Below are 22,717 nucleotides of genomic sequence, written 5' to 3'. Positions count from 1 at the left end.
AATGTGGCCAACTCTGGTTCAGAGTTTTCTGCCTTTTAGTGGCTGGTGATTTGACCCCGTGGCTGAATTATGAAGTCCAAATTTCCAGGCGGAATAACCCTGCTGGCTGTGGTTTTGCAATTGTGATGGAGGTAGACATTTTTTTTCTTTCATTACTGTGGTGGTGTACTTCTGTCAGAAACCTTTATGCACTTGATCAGGGGTCGGCAACCTACAGCATGCATGCCAAAGGTGGCATGCGAGCTGATTTTTGCCTGGCACTCGGCTGCCGGCCAGGGTCCTGGCCGCCAGCCCTGCTCAGCGTCCTGGTGGCCTGGGGTTCCATTCACTCAGCCGGCAGGAGGCTGATTGGGGTTCGTGGCCGGGACTCCAGACTGGCAGCAGGCGTGCCCCCCAGCTCCCCCCTCACCGCACTCGGGTTGTGCGGCTCCTGGGAGTGTGAGCCGCTGGGGCACAGGGCCCTGAGCCTGCTGCGGGAGGGGCGGCGGCTCACACTCCTGGGAGATGCAGAACCTGAGCACGGGGAGCCGGGGGGCACATGGGAACCAGCGCCCTCATGTATCCGCTCCAGGAGCCCCCTGGGGCGGGCAGCAGGCCACAGCCTGGGCAGGCGTGCCCCCCAGCTTCCCCCTCACCGTGCTCAGGTTCTGCAGCTCCTGGAAGTGTGAGCTGCTGCTGCCCCTCCCGCAGGTCCCTCCCTCCCACTGCCTCAGCACTCCACGTAGAGTTTTGCCTCAATGTGGAGCCAGCGTCTGACCAGCATGGGCATGGTAAGGGGAGTCCCGGGGGCGGTCAGGGAGCAGGGGGAGGATTGGATGGGTTGGGAGTTCTGGGGGTCTTGTCAGGGGGCGGGGAGTGTTTGGATAGGACATGGGAGGCTCGGGGGTCTGTCTGGGGGCGGGGGGGTGGATAAGGGTTGGGGCGGTCAGGGGACAAGTAGGGGGTAGGGCCCTAGGGGGGCAGTTAGGGTGGGGGAGTCTCAGGAAGGGCAGTCGGGGGCAAGGAGCAGGGAGACATAGGTAGGGGTGGGGTTCTGGGGGCAGTTAGGGGTAGGGGTCCCAGGATGGGGCAGTCAGGGGACAAGGAGCGGGGAGTGAGGTTGGGGGTTCTGACGGGGGCAGTCGGGGTGGGAAGTGGGAGGAGTGGATGGGGGCGGGGCTAGGGCAGGGCTCTCCCCTCTTTTTTGATTATGGTAATCCTAGGTGAGAGGGAGCTGGGGGGGGGTGCATGGGGGCTGGTGCCCGCATACATCCACTGCAGCCTGCAGGAGCCCCCTGGGGCGCAGGGCTGCAGCCTGGGCAGGAGGGGCAGGGGGGCACGGCTGCTCCCCACTAGCGGTGCCGCGGCCTTTGCAGGGCTGCTGCCCCCCCTGCACTGCGCTGGCACCTCCATGGCTGTGGCTCGCTGCTGCTGCAAGTGGGATGCTCTGGCTCTCTGGTGCCTCCAGAAGGCAACTCCTCCCTGCCGAGCTGCTGCAGTGGCCCAAGCCCAGCAAAGCCAGTGAGTGGACTCGGGGCGGGGGCCACCGGGGTGGGGTGGGGGGGCTGTGCACCCTCCAGGGGAGTTCAGAGGGTGGGGAGGGGGGAACCTGGTCTGGGGAGCAGCCCCTGGGCACGGCTGGCATCTGGGGTCTATAAAGGCTTGTTGGGATTTGCCCCTCAATGAACCCAAGTGCGGGGCGGGGGGACCCAAGGTGGAAGTTTCGCCTAGGGCTCAAAATATCTTTGCACTGGCCCTGCCCCAGGGGGTGCGTGCGCCCCAGGTTAAGAACCACTGCACTGAACTGATAAGATCTGCATTTTAATTTAATTTTAAATGACGCTTCTTAAACATTTAAAAAAACTTGTTTACTTTACATACAACAATAGTTTATAGACTTATAGAGAGAGAGACCTTCTAAAAATGTTAAAATGTATTACCGGCATGCAAAACTTTAAATTAGAGTAAATAAACGAAGACTTGGCACACCACTTCTGAGAGGTTGCATGTGTGGGAGAGGGACAGTGTAGAGCCCAGGCATGGATGGTAGCAGTGATCACACAAACCTAATTCCTCCCAGCCTCAGTCTCTTTAAGCCAGTCTGCATGCAAAAAACTTTAAAATCCTTAAGCTTTCAGCACAAATGTGGAAGGCACACCACCCAGCTACAGGCTCAAAAGGCTAATAATGCAATATGATTAACTGCATTTTTTAGTTGTTAAAATAGTCTTTCTGGCTTTATTTTTCAGCTGTAGCAGAAGTGAAACTTCGAGATGATCAGTATACCCTGGACCACATGCGTGCCTTTGGCATGTATAATTACCTACATCTTGATTCTTGGTACCAGGATAATATCTACTATGTTGATCAACTTGGAAGGGTTATGAATTTATCAGTGACTCTGGTAAGAATAACATTTATTTTAAAAAAATGAAAGAGGTATGGTGGGACCAATGAAAAGAAAATGAATAGTATGCAAGCACAAAAAAACTGAAGAGGGGAAAATCCTAGGAGGAGGAGTGTAGTAAGGGGTTCCAGGTTGGGGGTGGAGCTCAGGGCTGGGGCAGGGGATTGGAACATGGGTTGAGGCACAGACTTACCTCCGGCGGCTCCCAGTTAGCAGCACAGCCAGGGTGCAGAGGCAGCCTTCCCGCCTGTCCTGGCACCTCAGACAATGCTGCGCACCGGAAGCGGCCAGCAGCAGGTCAGGCTCCTACGCGGAGGCGCGCAAGCAGCTTCACGAGACTCTCGCTCGCAGGCATTGCCCGCTCACCTACTTCCCATTGGCCGGTTCCTGGCCAGTGGGAGTGCAGAGCCAGTGCTTGGGGTGGGGGCAGCGCGCAAAGCCCTGTGGCCCCCCTGCCTAGAAGCTGGACCCACTGCTGGCCACTTCCGGGACACAGTGCAGTATCAAAACAAGTAGGGACTAGCCTGCCTTAGCTGGGCAGCAACACTGATGGGACTTTTAATGTCCCAGTCAGCGACACTGACCAGTGCGACCCAGTGCCTGACATGCCATGACCCAGTACTGGGTCATGACCTGAACTTTGAAAAACGCTGAGTTAGACTAAACCATAAAAGATGGTGGTTCTGTGGTTTTATATCAGCATTCTCCAGTAGTAGAATCTGTGCTCTATTTTGAGGCTGTTTTATTTGGATTAAACAATTTCCATTACATGGTAATTCTGTATTGTGCAAAGGAAAATACTACCTGGACACAATGTTTCTGATACACGTCTAGTATTGTACTTAACAATAATTGTAATAAGCAGACATTGGGATTCATGGGGAATAGGAGAACATGTTACTGGTGATACTAAAATGGCATTTTACAAAGTTAATATTTTTAGTTTCGGACATGCCCATCCCATGTGAAGTAAGTCTATATCTCTGACAATTGAGGCTTATATTTTATCGGACAACCTTTCCAGGTAGTGTGTAAGAACATGGCTGAAAACTTGTGATTGACTCACACTTTTCACTTGTCAATATGGATTTAAACATTTTCTTTTGGTCAGATAAATGCTTTGTTCATAATTGGATCTAGTTGTTAATTTAAACAGCGGGGGTGCCTCATGCATTTTCTTGATTTAACATTTTAGGGTCAGAGGTAAAATAAAATGCTGATGGCTCATTCACATAAGATTTTCTCTGGTAGTGAATGACTCAGGGCAGCTAATTCTGTTTTCAAAACAGTGCTGAATTTATATAACGTGTCAGTGGAATTGTGGAACATTGTTACTGCTTGAGGATTATAGAGACTATACGCCTATAAAATACAAATTTGTCGTTTACTATTACTTTCCTGTTCCTTTCTCATATCTGTGTTTTGGTGGTGGCCTCCTTATTGAAATGTGGGATTTTTCCCAGGCTATGTTTGGGTTTGCAATGAAGACCGTTAAAGATTTTAGGAGATGGGAAGGGATATCTGTAATCACTTAATTATAATCTTGTAGATGTTTTGATGATTACATATACTTTCCAATTTACCTTGATTGAAAGCAAGTTGGCTGCAATGATGAGGTTGAAGAGTGGCATCGTTAGAGATAAAAATGGAGGGGAATCCTCAGGTGACTCAAAGGGGATGAGGAAGGAGATAGTCTGTCTTACCAAAAGATTATCCAACTACCCTATTTCACCTATCTTCCTTCAAATGGCCTAGACGATTTGCATATTGTTTTGTCACCTTAACTTTTAGATACACAATCTTCTGCATAGTTTCAGGACCATGCAGTCGTTTTATACTGTTATCTCTGAACTCTACAGAACTTGGTTTAACCCTGCTGTCATGTATTTAAGCCACAATTACACTTAGTGGCAGTAATGAAATATCTGACCCTTTAAGATTGAGAATGGAGTCTCCATGGCTATGCTAATCCATTTCAGTGATTGGACTGCAAAACAAATCTGTGGGATGAAGGAAACAACGACTGAGAGATCAAGTGGGTCCACGGTGGCTGTTCAAGGTTAAAAGGGAACCCAGGTTGCTCATTCCATTTAGGACTTGGAACTGGAGCATTTTAGTATGTAGATGGGTTGAGGCTCCCCTCTTTTTCTTGAGCTAAAAGTGTTTACCCAAAGCTATTGGGCATGAAATACCCCCATCGTAGGGCTTTCTGAGAAGGGTGACACTCTATAAGCTGCTTTCCCCTTATAAGGTAGGGCTATAGAAGGAGTTGACAGTCTCTCCTAGAGATACAGAAATTTTATCTATGGGTTTTGGACTTTGTCAAATCTCAGGGGACAGTCAGTATTCCTAGCAGAAATGTCAGGGAGAAAGAAACCTGTCCAACGGAAGCATTTGTGAAGAGTGGGTTTGCAACAGGGCCAATTATTTGTAGTTTTACTGTATTATAGGGCTGAGAAAGGAAGGGTTTTATGGATCCCATCACACTGAAGTCTAACTTTTTCGTTTGTTAAAAATAGTGAAATACTCTATCCAACTATAAATTTTTTGAGCATTTAATCAAGAACATAATTGCCCACTTCATAAGAGACAGTAGTTGGCATCTGTCATATGCAGTTAATTGAAATCATATGGATATTCTTTCATAGTACAATTCAGTCTACAGAAATCCCTTGGCAACGAATAGGGAAATATCACTAAGACTCATTAATATCCTCCCATGAGTTTTTTTGTTCTATTAAAGTCTGTGATTACTTGTCACATCCTCATATTCTAAGCAGAGAAATCACTTGTTTCATGACTGTTTTGTTTGAGATGGAGAGAGAACTTTTTAAAGGTATACAAATTAATTTTCATACAGAAACTTCAATAAGATCACTCACTATGAGCATGCTTCACCACTCATATCTATCAAATGTATATCTATACAAGATAGTTTCCAGCCAGTGATACTCATTTATATCATGTAGTTAAATAGTATCACCCTTGACTTAAGTGGCAATATCTATCAAAGTAAAAAGTGAAATGAAGAACAAATATATTCTAAGTCCAGATTCGTTTCCCAAGGGGATAGATCTTGTGTCCTTCTTTCATTACTTATCAGATTTTTAAAAAAGCAGGTAAATACCTTCTCTTCGGCTAGGGTCTACAAGATATCTACTTCTGTAGCAACTTTCGTCTGAGGATCAAAGTGCTTTACATACATCTGCAAATGTGATGTAAATAACTATTATAACTAGCTTATCGAAGATGCCATCCACAAATATAGAGATGAGTACAAGGAAGTCTTTGCCACTTTTTCAGATAACAAACATAAAATGGAAAAAGATGAGAGATGATCATGTGCAATTGTTCTAAACGGCAATATGGTGTTCAGAACACTATTTAAACCTAGCTGAGGAAGAAGTAACGTTATCTTAGCCAAAAGCACAGTGTGGAAATGTAAAAATTCTTCCACTCTCACATTCAGCCTCATGGTGGTTAAATGAAAGGAGGACTGATGCCTCAGTTTCTCAGTGACATTCAGTGGAACTCTTGAGAGTATTGTGCTTCTGCATTTGCATCCAAGTATCATATGTTGAAATTTGCGTTGAGGTTGAGAAGAACTTTATGTAAAATTCATATTCTATTTTGATCAACTAACTGTGTGGGGCATTGTAGGGTGCTGTGAGCCCTTTGCGGGACTTTCAGTTGGAGGCCTTCAAAGCTGCCACGGGCCAATAGCTTGAGCTGTGAGCCATGCTCAGGGCTTGTAGCTGGAGGCTGCCCCCACTGCCAGGGGTTGACAGCCAACAGGCAAAGTAAGTAATACAGTGTCTACAAAGATACTGTATCGCCCTAACTACATCGACCGAAGAGCTACGTCTGTTGTGGAGGTGGAGTTATTAGATTGGCGTAGTGAACGACTTAAATCGGCAGGAGCAACGTTGTAGTGTGTGAAGTAAGGTCGACGTAACCTGTAGTGTAGACCAGGTCTTATTCAGAAGTAAATTGATTTTAGTTCTTCTTTGAGTGGTTGCAGATGTGTATTCCACTCAGGTGTATGATTGTCTAGTGCACAGAGAGCCGGAGACGTTTTTTCTTGTAACAGGCTCTGTTGGGGCGGCATGCATGCCCTATAGGCCTTGTGGCTCCTCTCAAAGGTATACGAGGTTGGCACTGCCCTGACCGCTCTCCCTACAGTTCCTTCTTACCACCTGCAGCCTGAATCAGAACTCCCTGTGTTGGTTTTCTCCTCATGGCTTTTCTTCTGCATCATAGTTTGTGGCTCAGACCTTAGTAATGTAAATTAGCAGCAGATAGTAGTTGTAGTGGTTTTAGTGTAGTGTAATTAGTTTATTATGTTCTGTTTAGAGTTCATAGTTAGTTTGTGCTGCTCACCACTGTAGGTTAAGCAGCACTCCATGGGCTTCAAACATTGCCCATCACGTGGGCTGTGACCTCCTGCTTATTGTGCCTTGGCAAAGGCCATGTTAAAGAAAAGTGTTAGGTCCTTCTTTTCTTAAAAGAACTCAGGTTGCTGGAGATCTTCACTGAGGCTGCCTCAACACTGGGACGACTTCAGACTGTTTGGTCTATTGTCCTCAGACATTCTCTACCTCTGTCAGAATAGACCCCCGGACTCTGATTCCCCTTTCAAGAAGGGGAATGGTTGTGCATTGCCTCTGAATATCCATTGTTCAGAGGACTCCTAAAACAGTCCAGAGATGCCTGAGATTGGAGAGGGATTTGTCGTCCTCTTCATATAGAACGGGACCTCAGTATCAGCAAGACTCAGGTTTCCAGGGTAGAGCTTGGGTGCCAACCCCCTGTCTCTGCTGTACCAAGGCAGGAGGATCCTGGCACCATAGCATCATTTCTGAAACCATCTGCAGGGCGGTTGTTGACTGGGTACCTATGAATACCATTGCAGCACCATTACTTTTGGTGCAGTTGATCATACCAGTTTACATGGCAGCATCAGATTTGCTTTGTCTGTCTGTCTGTCTGAGCATTGGCACCAGGCTGGTACCAGCCTACTTCAGGCTCTTCATCCTCTTCAGCTTTGGGACAGATTGCCTTCAGCTCTGTCTGTGTCCACCAGTGTCCTCTGTACTGGTGGATCCCTCAGAGTGGGAACTGAATGTGTCTGGCCCCTTGGCATTGGTTCTGTACCCATGCTCTGTATGGGCCTTGCTGCAATGCTTGCTACCTCCCACGATGTCTTTGCAATGTCAACCATAGTTTCCTCCACAGTACCAATGTTAACTTTCCCCATTGCATAGTGGACAAGTCAGGTTATCTCATAGTCCCTCCAGGATGGGCACCTCCAGTGCCCACTGATTATTCAGACAGCACATCAAATGCTGGGTCTTCCACCTCAATGAAAGAAATTGAGAAGATCATCAAAACACCTGGTGCAACACCTAGGCTAAATATGAGTACTGAGCATGGAGCAATTCTTGTAGTAAGGATAGACCATGCTGACTCACTATGTACTGGCCTCCAATGCCATGTTGCATATCATAGTGTCCGCTCTGGGACTTCTGGGGTGCTTCTATGTTCCCACAGATGCAGATGCCCATACTGATTGGATGTAAGATTCCTTTGGTTCAAGTGATCTTGTTCTTGTCCTCTCTGAATGATACAGTGTCCCAAGTTTCAGCTTTTCCAGTCCCAGAGGATTTCGGATCCTACCAGGAATTGCGCAGGAGAATGGCTGCAGCTCTGGGAATTCACAGACAAGTGGCCAGATGACTCCAAAGAGGAGTTCAGAGCCTTCTTGATGGAGGGCCAGGTGGAGAAAACCTTGCTCCAGTCAGCCCTCTTACAGATGCTTACGCCAGGGCTATCACCTCTGCAGTCATAATGAGGAGGGCATCCTAGTTATTTAATTGCAGGATAGCAGCTGATATTCAGCAATCCACTGAGTATCTGTCTTTTGGTGGACAGTTTTTATTTTTGGACAAATCAGAGGGAGTACTGCACTCCTTTGAAGACTCTCAGGTGATGCTTTGGGAATCTATCCCCAAGCCACTCAGAAATGCTTGTATAAGCCTCCGCTGTAACAATACCTCAGGCAACACTTCTATCTTCCTAGACAATGACACTTCTAGGAGGAGACAGAGGCCTCAGAAAAGGAGGGCATCTAATACCAGCTCACCCCAATCATGCTTGCCTGCTGTAGGAAAACAACTCTTTTGAATTCTCTTCAAGGACAGCGGGGCAACCAGCAGCGATCTATCTTCCCCCTCAGTTCGTGGACAAATGGTCTCACTTTCTCAGTGCTTGGAAGGCAATAACTTTGGATAAGTGGGTCTGGGATATTTGCTATAATTCCTTTCCATCCCTCCTCCCTATGCTGTCCCTTCTGAGGGACCTGTCTTGAGCCTCATTTCAAGAGGCTTGGGCTCTCCATGTCCTGGGAGCTTATAGAGGAAACTATTCCCTTTGTTTCCTGATCCTGAAGTCCAGTGGGGACTGAGACCTTTTTTGGATCTTCATGTTCTCAACAGGTCCATCAACAAGTGAGATTCCACATGGCTTACCCTAGCATTGATCCGTCTTTCCTTAGATTGCAGTGACTGGTTTGCTGTCCTCCGTCTTTCGGATAACTATTTTCATATAGTGCTGTGCAGATAGAAGTCAACAATCATTCCCTACTCAGAAACTTGAGTTCTTTGGGGCTTTGTTAGGTTTTATGACATTGACCCCTTCTTTTTTCCCAAAAAAGATTTTAGATCTTTCAAAACTTATGTCCTTCAGGTTTCCCCAATCCACCACATCTCAGTCTTGCCTGAGATTGTTAGGCCACATGGCCTCTTGTGCCTTTGTGCTCTCTTCAGACTTGTCTAAAGTCAGTCTATTGTCCGAGCAAGCACCATTTGTACAAATTAGTCTGACTGCCACTCAGCTGTTCAAAGCTTTCTAGAATGGTGGATGAGTTGGGACAATATAAGTGCTGGTGTGCCCTTCTCCCACTCGATGTCAGATGCCTCTCTAATAGGCTGTGATGCACACTTGAAGTTGCAAATGCAAGGGTTCTGGTCAGAATGAGAATCCAATTTACATATTAGTGTCGTCGAACTCTGGAAAAATCATAGAGCTCATTAAGACATCCTCCCTTGTATCAGGTTTAGCGCTCCAAATTCTGACTAACAATACAGTGACAACGTATTATCTCAACAGGTGGGGTGGGGGAGGGTTTGTTCCAACAAGCTTTGCCAAGAGGCAATGAACTTTTGGGAGTTTTGCGTCACAGAAGACATCACTCTGATAGCTGCACAGTTACCAGCTTCCAGCACTGGCTAGCTGACTTTCTTAGCAGGAGGTTCTTTCACAACCACAAGTGGTCTCTTGGGCTGTGTGCATTTTTCGCATGGAACATCCCTAAAGTTCTTCTGTTTGTTACAGAATAAAACAAGAAATGTCACTGCTTTTGTTCTTGGTGAGTGAGCCTGAACTGTGACCCTCCCAATACCTTTATTTTGGACTGAATCCAGGTTCTAATGTACGTTATCCCCAATCCATCAGATCCCACAGGTCGTTCACAAGTTGAGGCGAGACCATATCAGATTCATCCTGATTGGCCTGGCCAAGACAGTACTGTTTTTTCAGACCTCGTCAGTCTCTGTTCAGTGTCCTCTCCCTCTGCCCCCTTCCAGAGCTGCTACTCGCAGCAACACAGTCGAATGCTACATCCAGATTTGTGCAGAGTCCACTTCATAGCATGGTTTGTGAATGGCTAGATCGGGAGCAGTGGGCTTGTTCTTTTGTGGTTCAAGAGATTGTACTCAACACCAGAAGGCAATTAACAATGGTATACTTACCTGGCCAAGTGAAAAAAGTTCTCCGTTTGGCCCACTTCTCATGGGATACAACCAGCAGAACAAAGCGCACCTTTTATGCTTGAAATCCTCTGGCCTTTTGAGTTCTCCAAGGGTGCACCTTGCTACAATCTCTGCTCTCCATTTCTCAGTACAAGAGGGCTTGGTATTCTCTAGTCCTACGATGCCTAGGTTTCTCAAGGGAGTCACACACTTCTATCCATCTATTAAAAACATTATCACCTTGGGACCTCAACACTGTATTGGTGGCACTTTATGGATCTGCTGTTTGAGCCCTTGGTTTCACCGAAGTCAAAAGATTGCTTTCCTCATGGTCATTATGTTCGACAGAAGAGTGTCTGGGCTACAAGCTTTGAGGGTAGGTCCTTCTTATAAAATATTCTTGAAAGACGAGGCAGCCCTGCATCCTCACCCTAAGTTTTTAACAAAAGCTTTTTATTTGAACGGAACAACTTATCTCACACTATTCTTTCTGAAACCAGATCCTGGTATAGAGGAGGAAAGTCTACATACCTTAGGTGTCAGGAGGGCACTAGCCTTTTATCTTGACAGGATTAAGCCCTTTAGGCCTATCATGAAATATTTCTTTACTGTGGTGATCATATGAAGGCCCAGACAGTATCAGCACAGGCTATTTCTAGATGAATTACTTCCTGTAGTATTATAACTGCTTATGGAGTAGCTAATACCCCTCCTCTGCAAAGCTTCTCAGTCCATTCCATGAGGGCTCAAACTGCTTGTGTTGTCTTCCTCAGAGGCATTCCTATACTGGACATTTTGTAGGGCAGCTATTTGGTCCTCAGTGCATACTTTCACTTGACATTATGTTGTTACTGCCACTTCCAGATCTGATGTGAACTCTGATATAGCAATATTGCAGTCCTGGTTTAGACTCTTAATCCACCTTCAAGTTGTAATGCTTGGGATTCACTTGAAAATACACATCTGCAACTGTTTGAAGAAAAAACAGTTACTTATTTGTTCTGTAACTGTTGTTCTTTGAGATATGAATGTAGATGTGTATTCCATGACCCACCCTCTGTCCCTACTTCGGAGTACTGAACATCATCTTTGGTGCGAAGGAACTGAGAAGTGCTGGGGAAGCACTGCCCTTATATAGCCTCAGGAGGTGTTACAAGGAGTTGTAGGGCATGCATGCCACCCTAATGGATACTGCTATGTGGGGGAGGAGGGGGGAAGGAAGTGTCTCTGGCTGGTGGTACACTAGATGCCGCACATCTGAGTAGAATACAAATCTGCACCTGCATCTCCAAGAACAACCCTTACAGAAGAACAGGTAAGTGTTTTTCATTAGAGCTTTATCCTCCTTCAGCTATAGTGAACTAAGGTCACACTACTTCTGAATGAGAGTTTGCCCACAGAGGTTTAGTACACTTTAACCAGAGGTGTGACATGAAAGAAAGAACATTAATTTGTCTTAGTTTTCCTGGGTGTCCCCCTTACAGAAGCAACTGAAGGAGGCTTGGGAGGCAGTTGACAGATACTACTGTTGCAGTCTCAGTGGAAATCTGGTTTAATCTAATTAATAGCAAGAATATAGAACTACATGAGGATGAGGACACAATCTAAAAATTTGAGAAGCTGTGGAATCTTTTTAATCACTTGTTTACATGGTGCATTAGTGCGCACAAGCTCGGGTGTAAATTGTAGTGCACACCAGCGTGTCATGTACTAACTATGTGGGACTACATCAACACTCACTAAGGAACTTCTAGTGTGTGCCAGCAGGGTCCACACAGACCATTAGTGTGTGACATGATGGTGTGCACTGGAATATACACCCCGGTTGGTGTTTACTAATGCACTGTAAACAAGCCCTTATCCAACAAGACAGATCCCAAATACACAGATCATAGATGGACCAGAACGGAAGAAGAGCATCATTGTCAGGTCTCATGATTTTACTGAGAATCTTGCAATATTTACTGTATTTTTTTTGAGGCCCCAGCTCCTGAAGATGGCATTACATGAGAATCTTGACTTTCTCATAAACAAACTAGGGAAATAAAACCTAGACTGGGGTGGCCTTCTTGGCCTGAGGGTCACATCTGGGTGGGGAAATTGCATGTAGGGTCATGAACATAAGGCTGGGGCAGGGGGTTGGGATGCAGGATGGAGTGTGGGAGGGGGTGCAGTGTGCAGGAAGAGGCTTAGGGCAGAGGGTTGGGGTACAGGGAGGGGTGCAGAGTGCTGGAAGGGGCTCAGGGCAGGGGGTTGGCATGCAGGAGGGGTGTGGGGTGCGGCAGGAGGCTCAGGCTAGGGGGTTGAGGTGCAGCAAGGGGGTTGGGGTGTGGGGTTCAGGAGGGGTTCAGAGTGCAGGCTTCTGCTTGGTGCTGCTTAACTTAAGTGGCTCCAGGGTGGCAGCGGTGCACAGTGGGGCTAAGGCAGGCTCCCTGGCCCCACACCGCTCCTGGAAGTGGACAGCACCACGTTCCTGCGGCCCCTGGGGAAGGGAGGGGCGGAAGGCTCCGTGCACCGCTCTCACCTGCTGGTACCTCCACTGAAGCTCCCATTGGCCGCAGTTCCCCGTTCCCAGCCAATGGGAGCCGTGGGAGGCAGTGCCTGCAGGCGAAGGCAGCGCGTGGAGCTCTTTGCCCCCCCCATCTTCCTCCAGGGGCCATAGAGGCTGCTTCTGGGAGCAGTGTGGGGCCAGGGCATGCAGGGAGCCTGCCTTAGCCCTGTGGCAACACAGGGGTGGCAATCCTGCGGGCCAGATCCAAAGCCCTGACGGGCCAGGTACGGCCTGTAGTTTGCCCACCTCTCACCTAGGTGGAGTTACTGTAAAGTTGATGCATAACTGCTTGGAAAAACATTCCTAGAGAGTAGTTACCAGTCGTTCAGTCAAGCTGGAAGGGCATATCAAGTGAGATCCTGCAGGGATCAGTTCTGGGTCTGGTTCTGTTCAATATCCTATCTTCACCAGTGATTGAGATAATGGCAGAGAGAGTACACTTACAAAGTTTGCGGATGATAGCAAGCTGGGAGGGGTTGCAAGTTCTTTGGAGGATAGGATTATAATTAAAAAAGATCTGGACAAGCTGGAGAAAGGGTCTGAACTAAATAGGAAATTCAATAAGGACAAATGCAAAGTACTCCACTGAGGAAGGAGCTATCAGTTGCACATATACAAAATGGGAAATGACTGCCTAGGAAGGAGTACTGCAGAAAGGGATTTGGGGGTCATAGTGGATCACAAGCTAAATATGAGTCAACAGTGTAAACTTTTTTAAACTTGTGTTTAAAAAAAAAAAAATCATCATTCTGGGATGACTTAGCGGGGGTGTTGTAAGCAAGACACTAGAAATAATTCTTCCGCTCTACTCTGCGCTGATTAGGCCTCACCTGGAGTATTGTGTCCAGTTCTGTGTACCACGTTTCAGGAAAGACATGGACAAATTGGAGACAGTCCAGAGAAGAGCAACAAAAATTATTAAAAGTCTAGAAAACATGAACTACAAGGGAAGATTGAAAAAAAAATGGGTTTGTTTAGTCTGGAAAAGAAGACTGGGGGGCGGGACGGGGTGGACATGAAAACTCTTTCTATCAGGGATAGCTCAGTGGTTTGAGCATTGTCCTGCTAAACCCAGGGTTGTCAGTTCAGTTCTTGAGGGGGCCATTTAGGGAATCTGGGGCAAAAATCTGTCTGGGGATCGGTCCTGCTTTGAACAGGGGTTGGACTAGATGACCTCCTGAGGTCCCTTCCAACCCTGACATTATATGATTCTAAGTGCATAAAAGGGTTTTACAAGGAGGAGGGAGAGAAATTGTTTTCTTTCTTTAACCTCAGAGGATAGGCTAAGAAGCAATGGGCTTAAATTGCAACAAGGGCAGTTTAGGTTGGACAAAAACTTCCTAACTACCAGGGTAGTAATCACTGGAATAAATTGCCTAGGGAGGTTGTGGAATCTGTCACTGGATATTTTTAAGAGCAGATTAGACAAGGATGGTCAGGGATGGTCTAGATAATACTAAGTCCTGCTATGAGTGCAGGAAATTGGACTGAAGATCTCTTGAGATCCCTTCCAGTCCTACAGTTCTATGTTTTTGTTTTTTGTTTTTTTTTTAAAGTAAGTTTCTAGTCCCCATTGATGTGGAGAAAAGCTGGAAAATGTGACCAAAGTTTAGCCTAAAGGCTCAAAAACCACAAAACAAATCCCAAATTTATCATTTTTTAGAAAGCTCATGTTTAAGTCTTGTGATTTGTGGGGAGGGGGATGATCCTAACTCATGATATTTGAACACTTGGAGTTGGCAATACTGGAAGTGGCTGAAATCTGGCTGATGGAACATAACCCTGAATTTCAATTTTCTTTTCTCTCTCCTTCCAGCAGTAACATTTGGGGTTAAAATCTGGGCCTCCAATTTTGTTTGAAAAGGAGGTTTTGTGGCAGCTCATTTTGGTTAAATGCTCCTTTTAAGATAGGTACTTCTGAGTGGGAAGATTATTTTCCAGATTTTTTGCAATCTGTTTCTTTGTTACATTAGATCTGTCAGGTACTATTTCCCTGTTCTGGGTGGAGGACCAGATTGGTGATGTCACACAGTTCTGAAACCTGAAAGAGATTATTTGGACACTTAAGAGTTAAGACTCACTATTTCCTCTCTTCTCAATTGGAGGTTGAAAGATGTATGGTCTCCTGTGACATAACCTGAGCATAGCCCTGTGTCACTGCTGTATTGTTGACGCTTTTATTTCAGTTGTAGGGTATTACAGGGGTCGGGAAAGACCTTTCTCTCACATAGTCATCAGTGCACAACTTGCTAGATATTATAGGCTACTTCACCCTAAAGAAAATCCTATATTTCAATGGAAGCTTAAAAATCAAGTCAAAATAAGGGAGCTGAAATGACTTACTTCTGCTCTTGCTTGCTCATTCACTCTGCCCTCCAAGAAGCTTTTTAAATGAGTGGCGTAGTTCAAGTGGGGTAGTGATGCACATGTAGCAACTCAGTATATCATCGTTAGGGAATTAATTTGCAACTACTCAGTTGCAGGCTTTCTAATTGCCCTGACAGCTTTGTGTAATACACTGTCATTTCTAATCTGAATTCGAGTAGGCCCAAAAGGCAATTGAGCAATATGTTCTTACATCTGCTCATCAGCCAGTCCATTTTGCTACTGCTTATTAAAATGGTACTTACCTTAAAACCAATTTGTTTTGTATACCCATGAACATATTGTGAATGCAGGCCTAATTTTTAATATCTGCAAGATATGAGGAGTTTCAAGTACCTTCAAAACTACAGTGTGTAAAATGCAGACAAAGTCTGGGCTTTCACAAAAAAAGTTTTGACCCATTTTAAAGACCACTCTGCATATTGTATATTTTGTGGGGTTTTTTGCTTCAAGTAGATCAAGGAGTAGGTGGTGTGGTTTTGTTTGTTTGTTTTTAATAGTAGGAGCTTTGGGTGTTTCCACTAACATTTTGTTTCCTTCTAGTGTGTGATATCAGAATAAATAATGGGCAAAGATGATGAGGTTCCATAAGTACATTCACATTGTTTAAATAGTGTGATTGTGACTTTAGGATCTGTAACAAGACATTTCTCATTTATCAACAGTGCACTATTTTCTTGATCTCCTGCGGAAACTTTTTTTTTATACAAAAAGGGTGAATTTGACCTTGAACATAAGTAAAATACTGGGGAAATTGTCCTTGTTTTTATAGGTACCATACTTCCCCAGGATTTTATTAAAGTGGCTGTAGCTTCCATTGTTGCACCAGAAAATATTTTGGTGACATAAGGGCTTCTCATTTTGAAATGTAGTTCCCTGCACCATTTTCATTATAAAAATATGCAGGTACTCAGTTGGCAGTACACCTCTACTGCAATATAACACTGTCCTCAGGAGCCAAAAAAATCTTACCACGTTGTAGGTGAAACTGCATTATATTGAACTTGGTTTGATCCGCTGGAGTGTGCAGCCCCCCCCCCCCCCCCCCCGGAGCACTGCTTTACCGCATTATATCTAAATTCGTGTTATATCGGGTTGTGTTATATCGGGGTAGAGGTGTACTTCTTTTTTCCTCAATTTTTTTACTTCTAGTTATCTCCTTATTACATTCGTCAGTTCTTCCTTAATTCTTGATTAATTTCTTTGATTCTATGTTGCTTACTTAGCGCTAGTCTACACTAGAAGTGCTACATCACCACAGCTGCTGAAGATGCTCTATGCCGAAAGGAGAGAGTTCTCCCATTGCCATAATTACTGCGCCTCCTTGAGAGACAGAAGCTATGTCTGCCGGCGAGCATCTCCCTCCAATTTAGTGTTTGTGTGGACAGCGCTTAGGTGGCTGTAATTTGTATTGCTCACAGGGTGGCTTCTTCACACCTCTGAGCGACATAAGTTATATCAACATAAGTGGTAGTGTAGACCTGCTCTTAGTTTGATCTCCAGAATCTTTATTTTTCTCATGTTCCTCTTTGTTTTTAGTATGTATTTTATTTCCTCCTTTTCTTTGGTCTTTTTTTCCTTTCTATCAGCAGTATAGGATGTAGCCAGAATAATGCCTCATTTGAAGTGAAGCTGCTGTGATAAAACACCAATAATTGTCTAACACTTCACAGACTGTTATATTTTTAATGACTATTGAATCAGGGCTGTCATACCATTGGGTGTTTTGGGGAGTTCATTAGTCTCACATTTATATAATGTTAATCAGTCACTGGAGTTCTATCTATTAAACTAAAAAACACAAATACTCCAAAGCAGAATTTTAAATATAAAAATCTTTTCTGTCTTGATTGTTTGATGTCTCTGAATTCTTTTGATGTCATAGTTTCACTAGTTCTACCTTCACTAGTCTTTCAAAATGTAAAAGACTTGAATTCCTGGGCTGTGTCTTTATAAGGAGAACAAAATCTTTAACTCAATCTGTTTAACTCGTGAAAACTACAAACTGCCTGGTCATTAGGATTTTTACCTCCAGTCAGTTAAAAATACACCTATTTTCCATAATCAGCACAAAACCCTACTTAAAAAAAAACAACACCCTTTAGTTAAGAGATTCTGGATGCCCTCTGTAAACCCATAAGGAAGCAAAAAAGGGCACAAGCCAAATATTCTCTTATCCTCCCTGTACATTCTCCTTTGAGAGGTTTTTAGCCCAATATAACTTTGTGTTTACTATGTATTATGTCTTGCTTATAAGATTAATTTGAAAGATTTGTTACTCTTAATGTGTTAATCGAGGTATAATGTGTTTACGCTTACCGTGAGCAGCAGTGATTGCCAACTATAAGTTGGTTTTAATTAGGGCTGTCAATCGCAGTTAACTCACACGATTAACAAAAATTAATCACGATTAATTGCACTTATAACAATAGAATACCAATTGAAATGTATTAAATATTTTTGGATGTTTTTCTATATTTTCAATATTGATTTCAATTACAGCACAGAATTCAAAGTGTATAGTGCTCACTTTATATTTTTGATTACAAATATATGCACTGTAAATGTGATAAACGAAAATAGTATTTTTCAATTCACCTCATACAAGTACTGTAGTGCAATCTCTTTATCGTGAAAATTTAACTTACAAATGTAGATTTTTTTTTTCTTTTTTTGTTATGTAACTGCACTCAAAAACAAAACAGTGAAACTTTAGAGCCTAGAGGTCAACTCAGTCCTACTTCTTATTCTACCAATCGCTAAGACAAACAAATTTGTTTACATTGACGGGAGATACTGCTGCCTGCCTCTTACTTACAATGTCACCTGAAAGTGAGAACAGGAGTTCGCATGGCACTTTTGAAGCCGGCGTTGCAAGGTATTTACATGCCAGACATGCTAAACATTTGTATGCCCCTTCACGTTCGGCCACCATTCCAGAGGACATGCTTCCATGCTGATGATGCTTGTTAAAAAATGTGTCAATTAAATTTCTGACTGTACTCCTTTGGGGGAGAATTGTATGTCTCCTGCTCTGTTTTACCCACATTCTGCATATATTTCATGTTATAGCAGTCTCGGATGATGACCCAGCACATGTTCGTTTTAAGAACACTTTCACAGCAGATTTGACAAAACACAAAGAAGGTACTGATGTGAGATTTCTAAAAATAGCTACAGCACTCGACCCAAGGTTTAAGAATCTGAAGTGCCGTCCAAAATCTGAGAGGGATGAGGTGTGGAGCATGCTTTTAGAAGTCTTAAAAGAACAACAGTCTGATGCAGAAACTACAGAACTCAAACCACCAAAAATGAAAATCAACCTTCTGCTGGTGGCATCTGACTCAGATGATGAAAATGAACATGTCAGTCTGCACTGCTTTGGATTGTTATCAAGCAGAGCTCATCATCAGCATGGAAGCATGTCCTCTGGAATGGTGGTTGAAGCATGAAGGGACATCTGAATCTTTAGGACATCTGGCACATAAATATCTTGCAATGCCAGTCACAATAGTCCCATGCGAATGCCTCTTCTCACTTTCAGGTCACGTTGTAAACAAGAAGCAGTCAGCATTATCTCCTGCAAATCATAACCAACAGTGTTAGTCTGAGTGATTGGCTGACCAAGAAGTAGGACTGAGTGGACTTGTAGGCTCTAAAGTTTTACATTTTTATTTTTGAATGCAGGTTTTTTGTATATAATTCTACATTTGTAAGTTCAGCTTTCATGATAGAGATTGTACTACAGTACTTGTATGAGGTGAATTGAAAAATACAGTGTTTTGGTTTTTATAGTGCAAATATTTGTAATAAAAAATAAAGTGAGCACTGTACACTTTGTATTCTGTGTTGTAATTGAAATATATTTGAAAATGTAGTAAACATCCAAAAATATTTAAAATAAATAAACAGAATACTAACAGTCTGATTAATCGCGATTATATTTTTTAATCACTTGACAACCAGCCCTAACTTTAATATGCATTTTTATGGGATTATATAGAGGCTGCACTGCAAATTAAAACATTTGTATGTGACATTTTTCCAGCTAGCTGTTTTTATAATTGAATTAAAATTAATGAGACAACATTAGTAAGCTGGTATGAAGCTCTGTCTGTCTAATCTGCAGTTTGTGATAGGTAGATATATGCAGTCTCACGCTATAGCTGACAACTATGTATTTAGTTATGACTTGTTGGTATCAGTTAATACAACAGTAGCACAGCTATGTTTAATTTCTGCTTGTTTTCAAACAGTTTCTAGGACTCATTTGGAGAACTTTCCTCATTGCTGGGTGAAAAAATACCTATGTTAGTGTAGTTTTAATATGAAGACTATAATGCTAATGAGAGTGAGGTTGCCCCAGTATTGCAGCTCATTCATACCAACGCTACAGATAATCCATGTCTTAAGCATCGCTGCTAATTGAGTGAGAAAATCTTCCCTTAAAGATGCATATCTCTATGCAGCTCTACCCAGACTCTATGTTCGTAAAGTCACAGATCTCCAGCTAGGGATATGAAAACATGTTGGAGGCAGCATCTGAGGTATGGATCTGAAGTTTTTCCTTGAAGCTTGTTGAACTGTATGTGAGCTGAGACTAATGAAAGGTTCCTTCTTGCTCTCTCCTACTGTCACTCTTTTTTCTTTACAGCTCTTTTGCTTCCAAATAACCCCTCCAATCACTTCCCAGAGACCCACCCTCCGTTTTTGTGAAGTAATCACATCTGTTCTCCTTGCAAATCTGTCTCAACTCCTTTGCACTCTGTTAAGGTCTTCCATGCTGTTCTAGTGTAGGGATGCAAGATTAAAATTTAAACTGAGATGTGAGCTTCCACGCCACACTGGGGTGAGGACTGAAGAGTCTGACTTGAAGTGCAGCACCACTTTTCATCTGATGGCTCACCCCACTCCATTTGTCCTACAATTTTTTTCTCCTCCTTTCCTGGGGGCTTGCTGCAATCACTACCTGTACCATACTGAAATGGTCTGTTTATTTTTATTATGGTAGCCTCTATTTATTAAGTTTATACAAAATTAAAATGTTTAAAGATCAGGGTCCTGTTGTGCTAGGCACTGTACTAACAAGAAATGAAGAAGACTGTCTGCCTGAGAGGATTTACAATCCAGTCATCTGATATGAAACAGTCATTGGGCTTAGACAGAAGTGGGGGGTAGAGTTGAGAGCATAAGGTAACAATAAAAAAGTGGAAGTCTTGGCTCACATGTTGCCTAATCAGAATTGGTGTCTTGTTAATAGTACTGTTAATCTCTATGATTGCTCTTCTCCCACAGCCCCTCCTCCCCCCAACACATACACCTTACTGCCTTTTCCTTCCAAACATAAGCATGATACTCCTTAACAAGAATATACTCTACCTTCATTGCCTGTTCCTGGATAGATCACTGCCTCTTGGACCTGTAGATTGCATATCCGTAGGGCTTCATCAGCTCTATGGTACTATTATATATTGCAAGGACTCCTAATCATCTGGACATCTTTAAGACTGTATGCTTTTGGGGGGCGGGTACTGTCTAACTGTGCATCTTTCACTGGCAAACAGTGTTGTATTTCTCATTTGTTTATTAACAGTTGACTATGCCACATTGTCCCTTTTCCGTGGCCACATTTTTTTGTGCCATTGTACTCTGGCAGTCCAAACATTTATTCACAAAAGACCACTGCAAAACTAGACCTGCTTGGATAGAGTTTTAACTGATATTAGGATGTTTTCAATGCAATTGTGTGACTATTGACAGGACTGTTTCTCAGTTGTAGTCAATGCAATCTGCAGCTTGCCCTATATCCCCAACATGCAAAGGCTGATGTTGACAGGAAGAACACAGCTGAGGACATGAAATCCAGGGCTAGGGGCTGAAGAGTGTGGGTGAGTTGCCAATGTAAACACGGGCCTATTGTTGCAGACACTACTGTAGCTCCCTTCAGAACCTAGCAGCCATCAGAAGTTGCTACTGGAGCAACAAGATCATTCTTCCCCTGAAACAGAGTGGGATATGTCAGAGTTCATAATTTCACACACTCTTGTTCTGTGTGGAAATATTGGCATTGACTGCACAAGCCTGGACATGCCCACAGACAACCTGTTTTACTGCATTCCAAACAGAGCCCTCCCTAAGAAGGACTATCATTAAGAGAAATCAAAGACCACAGTCTGGGGCCAGTGATTTTGAGTGTGTTTGGCTATTGGCCTACCCCCATGAAACAATGGGTTTTCTACCAGAGGCCCTTGAGGGCAAAGGGGAAAGCAAGTGGATCTATAACTTCCTAGGACTGAGGTGACCAACCTGAGCCTGAGAAGGAGACAGAATTTATCAATGTACATTGCCAAATAGCCACAGTAATATGTAATGATTATATATGTATACTGGCTAGGGTCAGTTACAGCGCCCCTTGCATTCAGGTCAGCGTGGCCTGGCGGCCAGAGTCAGTATAACAGCCTCCAGACATAGGGCAGTGCGGCCTTGCGACCGGGTGGGGCTGACAGTAGGTCGGGACGGTGGCCTGGGTAGGAGGGCTCAGGTCCACCCGACTCCACCGGGCCCCAACCCAGGGCCCTAACAATGGCGGAGTAGTCTGCCACTGGGTCAGCGGGGACTCCCACCGAAACACGCTGACCTCACTCGGGTGGGAGATACCACTCGTTCACCCTCCCTGGGTCATTTCCTACCATGTTTCCTGAAGCCACAGTCCGTGGGGTATCGGGGGTCTCTGGGCTCCTCAGCGTGGATGATTTCTTAGGACTCTGCTGGCCACAGACTTCCAGTCTGAATCTCAGGATCTCCAGCTCCCGCAGGCAAGGACTGGGATAGCTCTTCAAGGTTCTTCCCCTCTGGCAGCCAGCCCTTAATGAGCTGAGTTGCTTCCTTTTATACCTAGTCTCCAGCTGGAGCATGCCCAGCAGGGCCGCAGGAGCATGGCCTCCTTGGCCCAGAGAGTGGCATTAATCCTCTCAGTACCAGTTCGTGGCAAGTGTGCCCTATCACATGGACAGATTGAAATCTGTCACCTTAACAAAAATTCTGTTATTTCCATCTGGGATGTGTGACAAAACTCCAACCTTGTCTCAGTGGGTTCCGCACTTCCAGGCGGATTATGCTAGCCTCATTGTGACTCTCCACGTAACCCTTCTCTCTCTAGAGGCAAGGGTCACAGCCTACTGAGCCATTTTCATCATAAGCCAGCAAGGGAGGTGGGAAGAAGCAAACCTCCCTCACACAGTCTCTGTTGTCTCACAGTCTCTGTGATTAATCGGGGAGAGTGGAGGCAGTGGAGGGAAGCCCGGGACCACCCTCTACTCCAGGCTCCATCCCAGGGACCCTAATAGTAACAGCTGTGGCAGTGAGCTTCTGTAAAGGAAAGTTTTTCTGCAACTACAAACATTAATCCCTCCTTTAAATCTTGTCTAAAGTTCTGTCCTTTAGTGACACGATATCGAGGAGTTCTTCCCTTCCCAACATAGTCATCAGACACAGTGTGGACAAATACTGATAACTGAGGTGTATCCTATACATTGCATGACTGATCCAAAGTGATGCTCAAATACTCACACTGCTGAAGTCGTAAGT

The 22,717-nt window shown here is 44.4% G+C and overlaps 1 protein-coding gene across 3 annotated transcripts in view; it reads left to right on the top strand.

Moving 5' to 3' along the window:
- Positions 1-22,717, top strand: part of NUDCD1 (NudC domain containing 1) — a 171,552-nt gene that overhangs the window by 15,611 nt on the left and 133,224 nt on the right. For all 3 annotated transcript variants that reach the window (XM_039526150.1, XM_039526149.1, XM_039526151.1), the window contains exon 2: positions 2,229-2,383. In XM_039526150.1, coding sequence (XP_039382084.1) covers positions 2,229-2,383 — 155 coding nt within the window. The remainder of the gene's footprint in view (positions 1-2,228; positions 2,384-22,717) is intronic.

Source organism: Mauremys reevesii, linkage group 2, assembly GCF_016161935.1.
Source record: "Mauremys reevesii isolate NIE-2019 linkage group 2, ASM1616193v1, whole genome shotgun sequence".
Taxonomy (NCBI): Eukaryota; Metazoa; Chordata; order Testudines; family Geoemydidae; genus Mauremys; species Mauremys reevesii.
Note: the sequence above shows the minus strand (reverse complement) of the source record. Positions and strands in the feature narration are given on the sequence as shown.